Below are 17,030 nucleotides of genomic sequence, written 5' to 3' on the forward strand. Positions count from 1 at the left end.
TGATTGGTGATTTGGTGTTTTATGTCTCACGCTTTGATTGATTTTAGACATAATTGGATCATATGAATGTTTTCTAATAAGTGAATTTGTTCAATATTTGTTGCGATAACTTCACTAAATCTATAAAGTTCTATTTTTGGAAGACCAAATGTATTAGGCCTAGCCTTGTGACGGCGGTGACTCAGATTGCACTAATTGGGATTACACTAATCAGCACGTCCCAAAAAGATCAAAATTTTGTTGCAATTTTGCTATTTTTAAGTTTGAGTAAATATGATTTCATTTAACATTATCCAAAAAAAGAAAGATTATTAGGAAAGAGAGTGTAATGAAGATAAATAAATAAAGAAATAAATGTTGAATCTGTTTTTGGCCGGTGGAAAAGGAGTTGTCCATTTTGTACTTTTCCGACGGCTTAAGCCACCTCCTCCAAACCCTCAATTCTCCCTCAATTTCAATTCTTCCTCCGCAATTTCCCCCAATTTCGACCAACACTTGGATCTGGATTCCTTCCTTCTGTAAATATTTAGAAAGAAGAATTCGGAGAAAGGGGTACAAGGGTTTTGATCTCGTTTGTTCTCGAATTTCCCTTTTCCGGAGCTATGAATTCCGATCCAGCTCTGATCTACTATTGCTGCATTGCGAAAGGGACCTCCATATTAGCGGAATTCAACTCCAAGGATGCCGAGCTCGGCGCGATCGCGGTGAAATGCCTCGAGAAAACGCCCAAGCTCCACGCCACCTTCAGCCACACCGTCCGTTCGAAGACCTACGCCTTCATGATCGACGATCCCTTCTCGTATTTCGTGGTCTACGACGATAAATTGGAGAAATCTGAGGGTTTGGCGTTTCTGGGGAGCGTGAAGGATGCGTTCGTTAAGGATTTCAATGGTGTTAGCAAGTTGGACAGGTTGAGTTCTCATTGCTTCCAGGGCGAATTCAACCCTATTTTCCGGCAGCTGCTTGGCACGGCATTGTATCAAATGGATGGGATTGAGTCTCCAATGGGGCAGAGAATAGGGGGAAATGGGAGCTCTCATGGCGGCTCGGGCCCCATTCGTGGAAGGAGCAGGCTTGGTGGGGACAAAGGGTTTGTTAAGATGAAGAATGCTTTGCTTGAAGAATTCAAGATTGGTGGGAGAAATGGGGAGAAAGAGGTTAATGACAACAGTGTCAACGCCACAGCCATCTGTTCGAGCCCGGGGTTCAGCCCTACCTCGCATAAGAATAGAGGGCTCTACTCCGGGGAACTGAATTGCCATCAAAAGGCCAAGAAAGTTTGGAAGAAGCAAGTTTGGGTGATTCTTTCGCTCGATTTGATTGCGTGTGCAATCTTGTTTGTTGTCTGGTTGTGGGTCTGCAGAGGCTTGAAATGCATGGAGAGCTGAAATAGCTTGGTTTAATTACATTTGGCTGATTGCTTATACTTCTGCTTCAGCTGGTAATATACTAATATGTTGGCTGAGTTTCTTTATTGAAATGAAAATCATCCAAAGATGCTAGATATGCGCTATCTGGTTTCCCTTGTATATTTGTGTGCTTCAAACTCTTGTGTATACAAACTCGTCGTTTATAGGATTCCCTGTGTAGCAGCCTGTGTTATGGAGCTAATTTTCAATGTAGTGGATCAAACGCGTGATTAGTTGCTGAGCTCTATTGCTTTGTGAGTGGTGGTGTGCTTGCTTGAATCTTGGCCTCGTGTTTGATCAATTGCGTTGCTTGGACAAAATCAACATGAACTTGAATCTGTGTTGTTTTGCTCGGGTTGGTTGTGAGTCTTGTGACTGGGATGAAACACCAACTGAGTTGCAGGATCTGAGATTGTATTTGTGCTATTCGAGTCTTGTATAAATTGAGTTTTTCTGTTTGTTGGTTCATGGCGTGAGATGTTTTTGGATTGCGACTAACTGTTTCTGACTCGTCTTGATCTTGTATCTGTATCGCGCCACAACTTTAAAGTATAAATGTGAGACTGGTAATTTCCATTGCTTTATCAGTTTCTGATCTATTGTAGTGAGATTACCTGCAATCTTCTTATGCTTATTGGATCCTCTGTTTCTCACCTGTGCCATTTCCTTCATTGTTACATACAGCGGTGAAGTACATTGGAATCTGGAAATAAACAAATTAGTCTTATGTTTAAGCTTTTCAATTTTCCATAAAATCAATTTCTTAGTAGTATTTGTCTCTATAGTTGAGAACTTAATAGAGATGATACGCAGATAAATTCAAAACCTAACTGATTGCATCTTGTCTCAGTATCATAAATTTATGGGGCAAGATGGGAGTTTCTCCAACACTCTATACTCATCAGATAAAGCTTACTATACATCACAATACAGTAATAATAATTAGACAAAACTGAAATTTGGAGAAGAAAAATTGTCACATATTGTACTAGTGGATTACATGGAGTCATGTAACATTAGTATCAGCCGCATGGAGTGAGCTTCTTATTGCCTGCCCCACGAGGGTTGTCGTCCTTCCAGTCATCCCAGGCCCTTGCCTTATCTTGGGCAGCATCATCATCCTCGTCATCTTCATCCTCACCTGGCTTTTGTAGCCTGTTATCTGTGTGCCATGATGTGTTGGCTTCTTCAATGAACTTCTTGGTATCTTCTTGCCACTTATTCATAATTTCCATCTCCTTTAACCCAGCTTCCTCTATACTCATGGTTGGTAATCTGTCAATTAAAATAACTTTCAGAGATCTCCTTCAAGGAACCACAGCAGTTTTCCATCTTTTTTATTGTCAGTTCAGATTTGTGATTACTAAGATACCTGTAGTGAGGCTGGAAAACTTTAGCTGCGATTCTCTCCCTCTCACTTGTTGGGTTTTTGGAGACAAGGCTTGAAGGTCCAAATAGCATCGGCTGATGCTTGTGTTCATGAGCCTGTGACACCGTCGCTCTACCCTCAATCACATCTTGAGCAAAAGTAGCACAGGTGATTGGAATTGCAGGTTTTGTAAATCGAGACCTTGTTGCTGCATCACGATGCCAGGCTTCTGCTTTTTCAGCACGCTCATCAAGAATGGACTGAGCAAGCTCATTATTCCCTTCCTGCGGAAGAGAGTAACCACAAAAGATATGTTGCATTCAAATGTATTTCCTAATGCTTTTGCATATGCTACACAAAGATAACACAAGCAAATCTGCATGTAGCAGTTTGATGTTGTCATCTTTCTGGAAGAAATTAAGCTAACTAAAGAGGCAGAATTTATGAACACATTGCAAGGAACATGAGTTTGTATATGGATGCAATAAACTAATCCAACAGTTCTGAAATCTAGATCAATAACTGCAATTTCTCAAATCTAAAGTTGCTCCATTTTACAAGTTGATACCTTTGACTGTCTTTCCCTAACAGAAAGGAGCATCTCTTCTTCTCTCTTCAACATTTCCAGTAGATCAAACGCCTGTAACGAACAAGAACCAAAAATTGATTATTAACACTGGTGGGAAGTCTATGTCTACATAAAAAGTACCAAAAATTGATTATTAACACTGGAATTCCATACTAACCTTGCAGAGTGCCAAGGAGATGGTGGTCAGCCATGCCTGAGGAGAAAATCATTATATCAGGAAATATAAAGAAATGAGACAGAAGAAAGACAAGCAGAGACCAAAATACAGCAACAATATCCATGACACGTCTACAACCCTTGACTCAAACAGACCTCCCTCTCCTCTTCCCCATCATCGTCATCAAAATCCTCTTCGCCGGACTCAACGGGGGTAGATAATGCAGATGCCCTAGTTGAACGGCCCCGTCGTTCCTTCCGCTCCCTTATTTCAAGCAATTTTGATTCAGCAGCTTTCTGACGTTTAAAGCGTGCAATCTGAGTACCAAATATAGTTAGAAAGGCCACATTACTACCAGAGTGCCAACAGATAATCAATCCAGTTCAGTACAGTTATACATCATCACATTCTGTTAAAACAAGAATTAGTAGAATATCAGAAAAATCCTCCAGCTTTAAATTATTGAGCCATACACAGTAAATTGGTTCCTAAAGTAGTAAATATCTAAACCTACCTTCTGAGCTCTCTTATCAGCAAATGTTTTGCCCGTAGCTTCGACAAATGATTCTAGTTCTTCTTTTGGTACAAGCTCCATTGCCTCACAAAAGGAGAAAAATTCCTGATAGCAAGGCAAAGACAAATCCAACATTACAATATGAATAGCTTTACTGATCCACATCCAGATCAGAACAAAAACCAGAAACACAGAGAATCATTGGTTGTGATCTCACAAAAAATGAGTACCTTCAGCTTGGCCTGTGAAAGTTTTAGGATTTCAATCCTATCTTCCTCAGAAATTTTCTCAGTTAGCTCACCAAGATAATATGGAACCTGTATGAAAAAAAGTTATCAGCTTAACACATAAGAATGATTTATGATTGGTACTCCTAAATTAGCTTTCAGCTATCAGGTAGTAGTTCTCTCAAAAAAGAATGTGATGCTGACATTTTGGGTGTCAAATAACGAAATAATTATGTTAAATCATTAACAAGATACTTATTGATTAACATGCTGCAAAAAAACACTTACGAGAATATATTTGAGATTTGCAGTACTGATATCCTCTTTCGTCTCATTAAGCGAAAACAGCCCTAATTTCCCAATCATTTCCTCGCATTTCCTCAACAATTCGCAACCTTTCTTCACAGTATCCTGATCATCAAAAGTAACTCAATAAGCTCATCCAGATTGAGATCCAAAGCATGTGAATACAATCAACGGAAACCTGATCGACGGAAGAATCGGAGGCGGCTTGGTGTATTTTCCGAGCCTGCTCGAGAATTCGAGGAAGAGACAATTCGTCCATGTTCAATTCCACCATCGGAAACCACAAATCAAAATCTAGAAGGCGCCTATGCCAATCGATTAAAAGTGGAGGTGCTAGTGAAACAGAAATCGTGCACCACCGGGGCGTATTTTAGTGACTAGCCCAGTAGCGTTTCGGCTAAGCCCATTTTTATGATTGGATTAAATGGCCCATTAAGGCCCTTTCATTTTAAAAGAATTACAGCCCATTTCATTTAAATCCAGATCCATTTTTAAAAAAAAATAAAATATCAGTAGAAACATAACATTATTTACTAGGAGTAGGAAATAAGTTCAACCTGATGTTGGAAATGGTCGCATTAAATGTACCTAAAAAAATTCAATATCGGCTGCATCGAATGGGACACAGATCAGTCCTTTGAATTGCTAAGGCACGTGGTAAGTTATATGATAGTGGTACCAACAATCGTTCCAATTTATTGCATGGCCCGTCCCAACAATTCGAGGTGCTAATAATTATTTTTATCATTACACAACAAAAAAAAATTAAAATAAAATTCATATTTATAATTTGGATTATCAGTAAGCAAATTAATTATACAGACAAAATAATTGGTTGTTGCCAATATCTTGGGGTCAAGGATCGACTAGCACCCTTGCTTGTCACTCATGAAAGCCGAAAAATTTCATTAAATTTGGCTTCTAGTGTCACACCCCCCCTTCTTATTCACACCATTATTATACCTTTGCCACGTTCACTGAGTGTAGAGTACGGATCAATCTCATATGTGGAGGTACGAAGCAACTCACCCACATGCATGTGGTGATTGTTGTTGTTGTGTTATTTCAAATAAATGAGATATCGTGTCATTTTTTGGCAAAAATCCTGTGATGCATAAGAGCATCTATAATTGCATACTCTATATTGAGCATAAACATCAGTGCTAGCGTGTTGTTATAGATGGGTGGGTACATTTGTGTTAGTCTATATTAATTTGTGGTATAATTTGTAACTTTTTTTTTCTAAAATCATCTACAAATATTACATCCATTCATCCAATTTTTATAAGAAGTACTATTATTTTAGAATTTATTTATGTAACGTTTACTTATTTCAATTATGTGCTTTTCTTTTTCAATGAAAATTGTAGTACTACTATTTTTTGTTTATTCACAAATTAATTTAATTGAAAATTTAGGAATAAAAAAATAAAAAATCTGAAACTAATGCAATGCTCAATGTAGTAAGCCAATGCCGTTATCTCGAAACTGATATTAGTTGGACTATATTCCAATCAAATTTCCATCTCTAGAAAACAGTGTTCTATTAGGAATTAAACTACATAAGGAGGAAGAGAATAATCATAGCAATGATGAGAAAATATTCTTTGAGAATCAAAGACTTAATTTTCCTTGCATATATATTTCCATGTTGTGGGGTTGTAGAGAGAGATAGACAACCAAGCCAACCTGGATTGTGTCAGTACACATAAACTGTTTGATAAATTGCCAGAAAGATATAGCATTGTCTCGTACCTCAAAATTTTCGAGTGTCAGTTTTGATGCAACTACCAATAATATGGCCCATCTGGTTCGCCACATTCAGAAACATCAACTGAATCAGAGAATGTGAGGAAAAAACATGTTACTAAAAAATGGGTTTTATGGGCCAGCTCAGAAAACTAGAAAATCATAAGTGAATAATCAGTGTGTTTTTTCCTTTGATCCTTGCCACTTATACGCTGTTGTTCAACACTTTTTAACAGAATTTCAGAGCTCACACGTGGAGAAAGCCATGTTTTTGACGTTTTATCAGTGATTAATTTCTTCAGTTAGACCAATTCTACTGCTTGGTTTACTTGGAAAAGGAAATTGAGGGCTCTTGCTTTAGCTGAGAGATAGAAGAGAAGTGTGCTTGAAGAGAAAACTGCCTTAGTTCTTGTAAGTTATTTCTAGCTGATGATTCACACTTAGTTCAAATTGTGTTTTTGTTTTAAGAGGATATTTTGATTTCATTTTCTGCTTCCGGTATATCGTTTCTTGTGATGATTTTATGTTTAACTTGACTAGAAAGAGTTTCATGCTAGTACTTTATGTTTTTGTACGTTGTGCTCTCATCTTTAGGTGTGATTGAACTTTAATACTTGTGGTATGTTTGCCTGTGAATTCTTGAAATTTAACATTTGAAGAGGCTGATTCTTGTAATTCTTAAATGCTGATTGCGATACTTCATTGTTCAGAATTGGGCTGGTTTTGTAATTTTTGGGTGATGGTCTGATGATGGATGAGAAGGGGATGTCAGGTTCTATCACTGTTGTATCCGAGGATAGTATCGATTCGGTGTATCCAATGTTGTTTGGTGTTTCTTGTGCGTTGTTTGCTCTAAGACTGCTTCCACAGCCTGAATTATGTGATGATAAGTGGTCACTAGTTAGAACTAGAATGCTTCAAGGGAGTAGCCATCTCTTAGGATTACTGGTGTGGCGGGTTCAAAGGGACATGGAAAAAAGTAGAAAATCAGAGCTTCTTCAGAGGCTCGAGGATGCAGAGAAACAGGTTGAGGAATTGAAGAAGAGAAGAAGCGAAGACGCAAGAGCCAATGAGAGAGTTGTGAGAATAGTTGCCACTCGGGAGCAGAGCTGGTCCGACGAGAGAAAGAAGCTCAGGCAGCAAATTGGTGGCCTTATGAATGATTTGAGAGTTGTAAAGATGAAGAGTGAAAGATCAATTGCTGAACTGAATCAGAAATTGAAGGAAAATGAAGCTATTATGCATTTGAAGGACAAATCCATTGAGGAAGTCGAGCTCAAGAGAGTGGAAATTGATGGAAAAGTGAAGAAGGCTGAGAATATTGTAGAAGAGATGAGAGAGAACGCACAGCGTGAAGCTCAACGCCATGCTACTGAAACCTTAAAGCATAAAACGGCATTCATTGAGCTTGTATCTAGTCAGAGACAGCTTGAAGCAGAGATGAGTCGGGCTGTAAGGCAGGTTGAGGTAGCAAAGCAAGAGCTTGATTCAGCTTTAGATCAGAAAGAGCATGCTGTCTTGGTAGCCCGGAAACTTTCGATAGAGCTTGTTAAAATGCGTAAAGATTTGGACCAGAAAGATCAAATTTTGTCGGCTATGCTGAGAAAGTCTAAAGTATATATGACTGAGCTTTTAAAGGAAGTAAAATCATCTAAGGCAAACAGACAGCAATCCGATCTAGAAGCAGCACGACGGAAGGCAATATCTGAGTCTAAACATGATAGGCATTTACTAAGGAATATATTGTCCAAGCATATAAGTGTAAAGTCGGATATATTCTCGGGTGGAAAAGGAGGGCATTTAAAAGTTATGGCATCACTGGATGCTGGAAACCATAGAGCATCAGAGACTGATTATGGCAAGTTTGAGCAACCAGAAGCTATTGAGCCTATTAACGACCCATATTTGACTGGGCGAACTGATGAGCCACGTAAGATCTCTAAGCATGAAACTTGCTTTTTCAAAATACTTGTATTGAGCATATTAATGTCTCTTAGTTCTCTTGCGCCTATTGAATTTGTAACTAGTTCTTTTGTTTTTTGTAATTCATTTTGAAACTTTAGAGTCTCTAGCTGATGTTAAGCGCTTGGAGAACTGGGCCAACTTGGAAACAGTGAAATACGAATTTGCACTTCAGCAAAGGCATAACCTTGAAATAGATGCTTTTGTGGATCAACTGAGGCTCAAGGATGAAAGGTTGGAAGCTTTTCGTTGGCGTTTGTTGAGCATGGAAATGGAAGTGAAGAGGTTGCAGTCACACATTGAAGGGATCGATCATGAGATTACACAGCTGAGGAAGGAGAATATGAGGCTGGAAGCTCTACTGCTGGATCGCGAGACAGAATTACATGCATTGAAAGAGCAGCTACTGATGCAGTTCAATCCTCCAAACCTCCAGAAATTGAACTTTGAATCCACTCTACATGAGGCAGCCATGAACCATAATACGGTATGGTCGAGAGTCAAGGTCATCAAAAGGAAACCGGGGCAGGGAAGGCAAGACATGAAGGTTACAGCAGAAGAAATTCCTCAAGAAGTCGAGAATGAAAAGGTGCATGAAATTACGGTTGATGAGCAGCTAAAGGATATAGTTGCATCCCTGGATCCTAATCATGTTAGGCAGGGAAGAAGTGGTCCAGATGATGCAGCAAATGTGGAAACAACAACATCACTAGGTCAAGGATCAAGTAAGAAGAAAAACTCCACACTGAAATTGGATATTCATGCCCTTGGAGTCTCATACAAGATCAAGAGACTTAAGCAGCAATTTCTAATGCTCGAGAGGTTGATGGGGAAGCAAGAAAACAGCGAAAACAACAATGCGGATGTTGCAGCAAAGGGATTATATGCCCTTACTTCCCTCCTAAATAAGCAGGTTGATCGATACCAGTCCCTTCAGGGGAAAATTGATGATCTCTGTCAAAGAATGGTATGACTCACCTTATTATAAAATAATTGACCTAATTTTACTTATGTAATAACCCAAATCTAGATTTTAGTGTGCTCTGCTAAAAGAATTCTAAGCATACTACTCCTACAACATCAATTTGGTCACCTAAGCAAGTCAATGGTATTTTATTTTTGTAATGTGCAGGATGAGAAGAACCTGAATCTGAGCTGCAGAGGCTCTGCTATTGCTAGAACAGGCAATGAAACAAAGAGGCTGGAGCACTTTCTTGAAGAAACCTTCCAATTACAGAGGCATATAGTCGCGACAGGGCAAAAATTAGTGGAAGTTCAAGCTAAGATTGCCACTGGATTTCTTGATTTTGCAGAAAAGATTGATCAGCCTGAGAGCTTTGACATGAAGCGATTTGCTGATAGTATCATAACACTGTTCAGAGAAGTTCAGAGGGGCCTTGAAGTCCGAATATCTCGGATTATTGGGGATCTTGAGGGAACCCTGGCATGTGATGGTATCATGCATGTTAAAAAATAGCATGGAAACTTTTAATAATGAGAAGACGAGACCGTAGAATAGTTCCTTATGTCTCACTGTAGAGTTTCTAATGTAACAACACCATAGTCTACTCCTTTTCGGTTTCTAGGGGTTTATTCGTCTTTTCTGTTCAGTTATGGAAGTGAGTCCGCCAAACTTCACATGTGCATGAAGTTATTCTAATGAAATTATGTTTTACATACTTAGTGATCCTCGGACTAAACATTTTCAAAATAGTAATGTGCCAAGATAGGCACACTAATTGATTGGTGATTTGATTTGATTGACCATGGCTATTCAGTCCATGTTACTAAGGATGGTCAACTGTTTAGCTAGATTGTTTCTTGAATCAAGATAATATTTTTCGTTTTAATATATGTTTCATTTTTTCTTCTCTGTTGGTTCCTTCTCTTCCATGTCTTTCAGGGCAATGTAATCAAGCAAATGGAGAAGAAAAACTGTGTTCCTGCAATGGGTGGGCTTAGCTGCTATTTTATAGCTCTCGATCTACTTTTTTTCTACTCATTGGTGTAGCAACAAAGCATGCTCAATGAATTATGTCAAACAACATATATGTAGATTAGTTAGCATAAAGAAGACAAGAACATCTTCCTTGCAGCGATCAATAGCAGCCTTAGTTAATCGTAGATCAAAACCATATCCATGGTCTTGAGTTTTATATCACTCTTTTGCCACTGTTAGTTAGTTATGCATCAGAAGAGAGAAACTATGAGTGTGATGGAAAAATTATTGAATTGTTAGTTGGAAATGTCTCCTTAAATTGTAAATCTCTCGAGGCTTCTGAACTTTCTAGACCCCATGCCATTAGTTAAAGTCATCATCGCCAGCACCACATCTACCTAGTATAGCAGCTACTTAAAATGCATAAATACATGTGATTACCTCCAACAACTACTCATTTAACAAGTTTCCTGAAATAATCTTGCGTGTGTTTGTTTATTAAATCATTTCTTGAATCACTCATGTCATGTTAATTTTCAAGAACCTATATGAGTAAAATTACCTTCAACATGCATTTCCTTGCATCAACACCTGACAAAATATTTCCATCACCCATTAAAAATTTTACCATCTGAGGATCAGCAAAAACGATGCGATGATACGAAGGTACTGGCATTGATATGTTATGTATTCTTTTTACAGTCACTGCACCAGTAGGATGATACACACTATCAAATTGTGGCTGTAAACACCATCAAAATCCAAGTTAGATAAGGTAGTCTGCTACTCTTGGTATACATGTTTCCTCTTATCAACGACCTATATGGATCAATCATAACTGACTTGGCATTGAAGTAGAGTGTTGCAGGCTGTTAATAACTGGAACTGGGCTCCCTCCCTATCTCTAGGTAAACTCAAATGGCCAGGTAAGTAAAGTCTTGCTTTGAGGTCACTGCAAATGATATTTATCATAAATTAATGGCCTTGTGGAAAAAAAAAAGCATGGTGTTTGTATGATGTGACATGCTTGACTTAGTTAAGAATGAACAGGGTGGTATGTGGATTGTATAGTGAATATGTGAATATACATTTATTCGTCTTATACATGCTTTTAGAGGGGCTTAATTCTCACCACATGCTGTCTTAGCATCAGGTCAGCACAACCAATGTTTGGGATGAAAAACTGACAAAAATATTGTATAAATATGTGGAGAAATTTCTTTGTGTTGTGTGAATGAGAAAAAATATCATCTTGATAAATGATACCACATGGAAAAAAAGTTGTATCAATAATATATATATTCGAGTGAAATGGTGTTCATCCAAATACAGATACTAAGAATAAAGGTGAAATTTGAATGTAGATTTTATTTTATTTTTTTGATAAATTTTCATGTTTGGTGTTTGAATGAGTCTCTAAATGTGTGTGTATTTATATATACTTAAGTACTTAATTAAGAATTCAAGAAACTTGAGTGAAAAAACTGAAAAGTAAAGGCAAAACCAGATGAGATTAGCAGGAACAATGAGTTGTTCAATGTAGATTGCTGTAGGCTGAGAAATATATACGACCAAAATTAATATAAATTCGGTAATATAGTACTACTAAATATAGTAAGAAATGTTCATCCATTCATACAAGTATACGTTTGTGGGTGTAGAAATGAGAAATAATTTAAGTGATTATCAACTGTGTTTTGCTTTTATTCCTAAAACACTAGCGAAAACGCTTTATGTATTTCCGAATTTTAGGTGCAATGTTTTATTAGTAATTAATGGCTAGTTTTGGTAGATTATGATTTAGGTGACAGTGGTCACAAAAGTCATCACATGTTGATAGTTAATAAGAGGAAAAAGCAGCATTCATATATGCAACCAGCATCCAATAAATTACGACATTTCTTAATTATATTTTTTTACGTATAATGCTCATAATGTCACAAGGCTAAATGTTATATTATCAAATTAGATAATAATCATAAACAATAATGTACCCTCAATTCAATACAAGTTCAAACAAGGCCATAAGAAATGAGAATACAAGAGTATTGTGATGCATCAGTTTTGCCACTTGAACTAGTCCTTATCCCTATTACACTCTAATTTTTTGTATTACATGATAAACAAAAAACAATTCTTCTTTCACCTTTCATGTCTGGACGTTACTAATATCTTGAATTATAATCCAAATACATTATATACGTGCCACCCGAGTTTACTTTGCACATGTTAAAGGGCCATTATAGTCATTTAAGATCGCCAAGTAGTTGGACTAACTCACAATCCGTTACATGACTTACATCCTCCTCCCTTTACTCGCCAGATAATAGTTCGACCAAGGATCTTTCCCACATAAGTTACCATTAACACCTTTGTCACCGATATAATCCTACTACATCTTGGACTCCCTCTCAAACAAAAATATTTGTCCTTTTTATTGGATTAGGCAAAAGGGTATTTAGTTACTCCATATTTTATGGTGTAGCATTAGAGTCCAGTACTCATGAAATGCAAAATTCGCAAAAATTAAAAAAAGGAAACTTAAGAACTTTAAATAAATAAAAAAAGGAATAAGAGTCATCACCATTGTAGCAATAATTAGAAGAAGAAAAAAAGAATATGGGTTTCAATTTTCAATTAACTTACATGAATTACAAGTGGGGCCCACCACCACCCCCATACTGCCATACATACACGAACGTTTGAGTGAGTGAATATATTATATATATAGTGAGTTTTATGTAACAATAGAATACAATAGCAAGATAGTGGGATGGGTTTAGGAGGATTGGATTACGAGGAGGCACGATCTACTCCGAAGCTGTCTCTGTCTAGGCTTCCATGCAAGCCAAAGCTCCCCATACAAATGCTAACGCCGCCGCTCCACCCCTCGCTTTCCATCCCTTTTCAATGGGAGGAGGCGCCCGGAAGGCCTAGGTTCTCAATTCCCGCCCATGTCGAGGCCTTGGACCTGCCTCCTAGATTGCTGCCCGAACTTACCATAATGCCCTCGCCCCCCGCCCTCTTCCACGGCCCATACGCCTCGCTTTTTGCATGCTGCGACTTCTCCTTCCGCAGATTTACTGCTTATTCTTGCGGCGCTTCCAGGAGGAGGAGGTGGAAGGAGGAGAAGGGTAGTTTCCACCTTTCGCAGACGCTGGGAGATTTTTTCATGCGTGACAAAAACAAAGTGCATAAGATGCCAAGAATCACAAGAGTTCGGAGCTTGTTCCATTTCTCCTGCACCCTCAATTCTAACTTGTGAGTCACCTTCACCATTTTACTCTCTTTTGTTGCCTTTAATTAAATTAGGGTTACGGAGTTTAGAAACTATTTTCAAGTATATTAGATAGAGAAATGTTATACTACTAGTTAGAAAACTATTTTTGATAAATGTTCATTTTATGGTCACCCATAACGACAATATATGTATTTGTTTTGAATTTAATGATTAAAAGATTGAAGTGGTGTTCATTTCTAAAGAGAAAAATATAATGCTCGAGATATGAAATGAACTTTGGAATAAATATGAGATAAATGTTTTGTGTCCGCTATAATATGAGCAAATAGGATAATATTAACTAAACTAATGTTATAAAATTATGTCTACAAGTACATTTATATATCGTTGCTTCTAACTTTCATGATCCAAGGCTTAATATGTTTGACTGTGATTCCTTTTACTATATCAAAGTAATGCTTGATAGAATGTATGGAGTGCTAAATTAATATACTTAGGTAACTAAGATTTGTATGCTACTAATATATATTTTCAAAATTTTATTTTATCAAGGGCTGCATTCGAATTTAATATAGTATCAAACGAAATATTGATGTGTCATAGTCAAGGATACAACTCGGAAAATCATAGCCCTACATTCCTATGCAATAATTTTGGAACGCAGGCGATTCCATTTCCTTTACTACTATGCTATCACTATAATTTTTGTAATACATTAAATTAAGTACACTTTGGTTAAAAATTATAACGATGATGTACTGTGAAATTATAGCTACATATGGTGTGGAACGAAATTACTGGATAGATTTCATTTTAAATATTTGACCAAATATGTAGTCATATATTACATCATTCTATTATCGCCATCTTTTGTTATAGTAGAATGTATATGTTGCAAAATTATCACAATGTCGATTGAGCCTGGATCTAGTTTGAGTTTCTAAACTTAGTTTATCTTAGTATAACTTAAAAGAAGGATTATGACGTAATTAATTAATTCATTCATTCAGTTAGATATTATTGGGTCCCATGCATGTAACGCCAATACATTTTAACTTACTGTAGTAATGGTAATTCAAATTAGTTTGACTTTTTGATAGTGGTAGGTCTCAATTATTTAATATAGCATTGAAAGTTGATAAATCGAGGTCTCAAATTTGATTGTTTTAAGATCTTTTTTTCGTTTTCTTTTTTTTTTCTGAAAGGGGTGGTCTGAGCACCATTTGACATTTGTTCTAGGAAATAAGAACAAAAACTATAGAGTTGATTAAACCAAGACGATTGATACTTATTTAACTATTATAAAATTAAATATATATGATTTACATGCATGTGTAAGTGCAAGTGTTTAATCTCGTTGCAATTTGACATTAGTGTCACATTTTTTGTGCACATTAATATATATGATTTGCATGTGTAAGTGCAAGTGTTTTATATAAGATTCACAAAATCAGATTAATTAGCATGTGTATACATATACTTGTTTCAGGTTAGACATTTATGCACGCTTTAAGCAGGCGATTCCATGGCGGCGTAGAAGATGAAATTCCTCGCAGACCATTCATTATTATTGTTATTATTTTTTGGCATTTTAATTTTGTATCTCCTTATTTTATCTCATGCATGTACGAAATACTACATGCGTGACATGCTTTGACAAACAAATGTTTTTAAAGAAACCCAAACCACTTTATATATAATCCTTCAAAATCGAAGTCTTGGATTAAGGAGAAAGCCCCAATTTCATTTATCAAATTCAATGCTGGGCCTTTTTCACGGCCCAATAAAACTTTATCGGACTCTTATCCATGTGGATAGAGACCTAGTAGCTAAGCTCCAAATTAGGAAACGGACTGCATTGAATTCAAACACAAATAATGAAGAAAACGATAAAAATGATGTAAAAAAAAAGTCCACTCAAATTTGCGATTATCTGATGGGTCCCACCCGCCATTCACGGCGGTGGTGATGGAACTAATTTAAGTTAGACCGAGGCACTCCCAAAAAGGCTTAATTAAACTAAGCACATTACTAATCATGACTTCAAACACTTTATGTTCACATCTACACATAATAAAGCTAAGCTCTATCACTCCTTATAGGGTCCACAATATATGACTCTTTTTCTTTACAACAATAATTATAAACATAATACGGTCTTTTTTTGGAGCAATTTCACCAGTTTGATGGAAGCTTACTTCATTGAAAGGGTAAACATTCAAATCAAAATTGATTGATGAATTTTCAAACTGAATAGATTAATCTTCAAAATGTTTGAAATTGCAACTTGAATCATCGCCAAAATTGATTGATGAATTTGGAACTTATGTGTTTTAGATTAAATTCATATCCATTGAAAAAATCGCTGCAGGTGTTGGAAGTTCGCATAGGCGCAAAGCTGATACGACAAGCATCCATCACTGATAATTAATGGTGAACAAAGAATGAAAATGAACCTCAACCTACCTAAGTACTAGGGTGAAATTATGACACACACACCAACACACACTATGTTAAGTTTAGTCGGTATCTCAATATTCAAATTTGCCACGTTGCACGTGTCACAAAGAGTCACATAGACATTATGGATTTTATCTCAAAATTCAAATTTATTTATAGTATGTTCATACAATTTCTTTATAGCAAGCGTACTTTTCTACCTATCCATCTATTTTTGTTGGTGACATAACGTTTATGAGTATCGAAACTCATTGCATTAATCACACAACTTTCTCCCAACATCAATCTTTGAGTACCAAAATTTATGGCAAAGTTCAACTTTTATTTGTAACAAGCAATTGGGTCGTTGAGAAGCATCAAATGATCAAATATTGATTTAACTGCACGATACTTTTCGGTAAAGAGAGTACTCATTTTTAATCGAGGAATTTGTTACCATGATTTTTAAATATTTTTTATACGATGTACTATAGTATTTAATTACATTTATTATACTATAAGATCAGGAAGCTATGATAACTAGTTAGACATAATATTAAATCCCATAATGCAATTAATGTTTACATCCTAGATTAGAGCATCCGCAGCGGTGCTCATAGAGCTGTTCGTCCGTCCGCGCCGCTGGACAGAGCTCATCCGTCCGTGCCAGCGGCACGGCGCTGCTCTTAGCTAAGAGCATGTCCGTGCCGCTGAGCAGCCCTACGCGGCACGCTCTGATTGGCCAACGGCATAGCCGTTGGAAAATTCGTTTTTTTATTTTTTTTATTTTTAAAATTTGAAATTTATTTAAAAAAATATTTTTAAATAAAAAAAATATTTTCCCACTTCCCAAAAAAATATATCCGCTTTCTACCCACTTTTAATTTATTTTTCAATTTTTTTCCCCAAAATTCACATTTTCATCTATAAATACCCCCACTTCAACACAAAAAAAAAAATCACATTCTCATCTATTCTATCATCATTCATCTACATTCTCTCATCTTTTTTCCTCATAATCTCTCATCTAAATTCCCACCACACTACACAATATCCGGCTCCGGCGATCTCCCTTCCGGCAATCACGGTTGGAACCACGATTGGTTCGACTCCGAGGCCGGATATAGTC

At 36.8% G+C, this 17,030-nt stretch overlaps 4 protein-coding genes across 4 annotated transcripts; 3 read left to right on the top strand and 1 right to left on the bottom strand.

Annotated features, from left to right (window-relative positions):
* The first annotated feature begins 294 nt into the window (after window positions 1-294).
* Window positions 295-1,996, top strand: LOC125211132 (phytolongin Phyl2.2-like). The gene has a single exon (XM_048110836.1). It carries the CDS (start codon window positions 603-605, stop codon window positions 1,386-1,388), a length of 786 nt encoding a protein of 261 aa, XP_047966793.1. The 5' UTR covers window positions 295-602; the 3' UTR covers window positions 1,389-1,996.
* A 288-nt stretch (window positions 1,997-2,284) lies between these two features.
* On the bottom strand, window positions 2,285-4,910 carry LOC125211640 (PP2A regulatory subunit TAP46-like). Its single transcript, XM_048111518.1, has 9 exons — window positions 4,750-4,910; window positions 4,554-4,676; window positions 4,269-4,355; window positions 4,039-4,143; window positions 3,680-3,841; window positions 3,525-3,560; window positions 3,347-3,418; window positions 2,782-3,062; window positions 2,285-2,684 (listed from the first exon to the last, which is right to left on the bottom strand). Exons 1-9 carry the CDS (start codon window positions 4,843-4,845, stop codon window positions 2,432-2,434), a joined length of 1,215 nt encoding a protein of 404 aa, XP_047967475.1. The 5' UTR covers window positions 4,846-4,910; the 3' UTR covers window positions 2,285-2,431.
* Window positions 4,911-6,053: 1,143 nt separating this feature from the next.
* LOC125212127 (synaptonemal complex protein 1-like) lies at window positions 6,054-10,155 on the top strand. Its single transcript, XM_048112201.1, has 5 exons — window positions 6,054-6,419; window positions 6,557-6,731; window positions 7,031-8,250; window positions 8,384-9,249; window positions 9,415-10,155. Exons 3-5 carry the CDS (start codon window positions 7,068-7,070, stop codon window positions 9,757-9,759), a joined length of 2,394 nt encoding a protein of 797 aa, XP_047968158.1. The 5' UTR covers window positions 6,054-6,419; window positions 6,557-6,731; window positions 7,031-7,067; the 3' UTR covers window positions 9,760-10,155.
* Window positions 10,156-12,879: 2,724 nt separating this feature from the next.
* Window positions 12,880-15,069, top strand: LOC125211159. Its single transcript, XM_048110871.1, has 2 exons — window positions 12,880-13,482; window positions 14,952-15,069. Exons 1-2 carry the CDS (start codon window positions 12,995-12,997, stop codon window positions 15,004-15,006), a joined length of 543 nt encoding a protein of 180 aa, XP_047966828.1. The 5' UTR covers window positions 12,880-12,994; the 3' UTR covers window positions 15,007-15,069.
* The last annotated feature ends 1,961 nt before the right edge of the window (window positions 15,070-17,030 follow it).

The sequence above is a fragment of the Salvia hispanica genome, chromosome 3, assembly GCF_023119035.1.
Source record: "Salvia hispanica cultivar TCC Black 2014 chromosome 3, UniMelb_Shisp_WGS_1.0, whole genome shotgun sequence".
Lineage (NCBI taxonomy): Eukaryota > Viridiplantae > Streptophyta > Magnoliopsida > Lamiales > Lamiaceae > Salvia > Salvia hispanica.

What these genes read in the sequence shown, in the direction of transcription:
- LOC125211132 (XM_048110836.1), top strand. Translation starts at nt 603, where the DNA reads ATGAATTCCGATCCAGCTCTGATCTACTATTGCTGCATTGCGAAAGGG.
- LOC125211640 (XM_048111518.1), bottom strand. Translation starts at nt 4,845, where the DNA reads ATGGTGGAATTGAACATGGACGAATTGTCTCTTCCTCGAATTCTCGAG. An exon ending in TTTCACAGGCCAAGCTGAAG is followed by an intron (nt 4,144 to 4,268) that starts GTACTCATTTTT and finishes CCTTGCTATCAG; the next exon opens with GAATTTTTCTCCTTTTGTGA. An exon ending in GTTTTCCAGCCTCACTACAG is followed by an intron (nt 2,685 to 2,781) that starts GTATCTTAGTAA and finishes TTTAATTGACAG; the next exon opens with ATTACCAACCATGAGTATAG.
- LOC125212127 (XM_048112201.1), top strand. Translation starts at nt 7,068, where the DNA reads ATGATGGATGAGAAGGGGATGTCAGGTTCTATCACTGTTGTATCCGAG. An exon ending in TGGGCGAACTGATGAGCCAC is followed by an intron (nt 8,251 to 8,383) that starts GTAAGATCTCTA and finishes TTGAAACTTTAG; the next exon opens with AGTCTCTAGCTGATGTTAAG. An exon ending in ATGATCTCTGTCAAAGAATG is followed by an intron (nt 9,250 to 9,414) that starts GTATGACTCACC and finishes TGTAATGTGCAG; the next exon opens with GATGAGAAGAACCTGAATCT.
- LOC125211159 (XM_048110871.1), top strand. Translation starts at nt 12,995, where the DNA reads ATGGGTTTAGGAGGATTGGATTACGAGGAGGCACGATCTACTCCGAAG. An exon ending in TGCACCCTCAATTCTAACTT is followed by an intron (nt 13,483 to 14,951) that starts GTGAGTCACCTT and finishes TACTTGTTTCAG; the next exon opens with GTTAGACATTTATGCACGCT.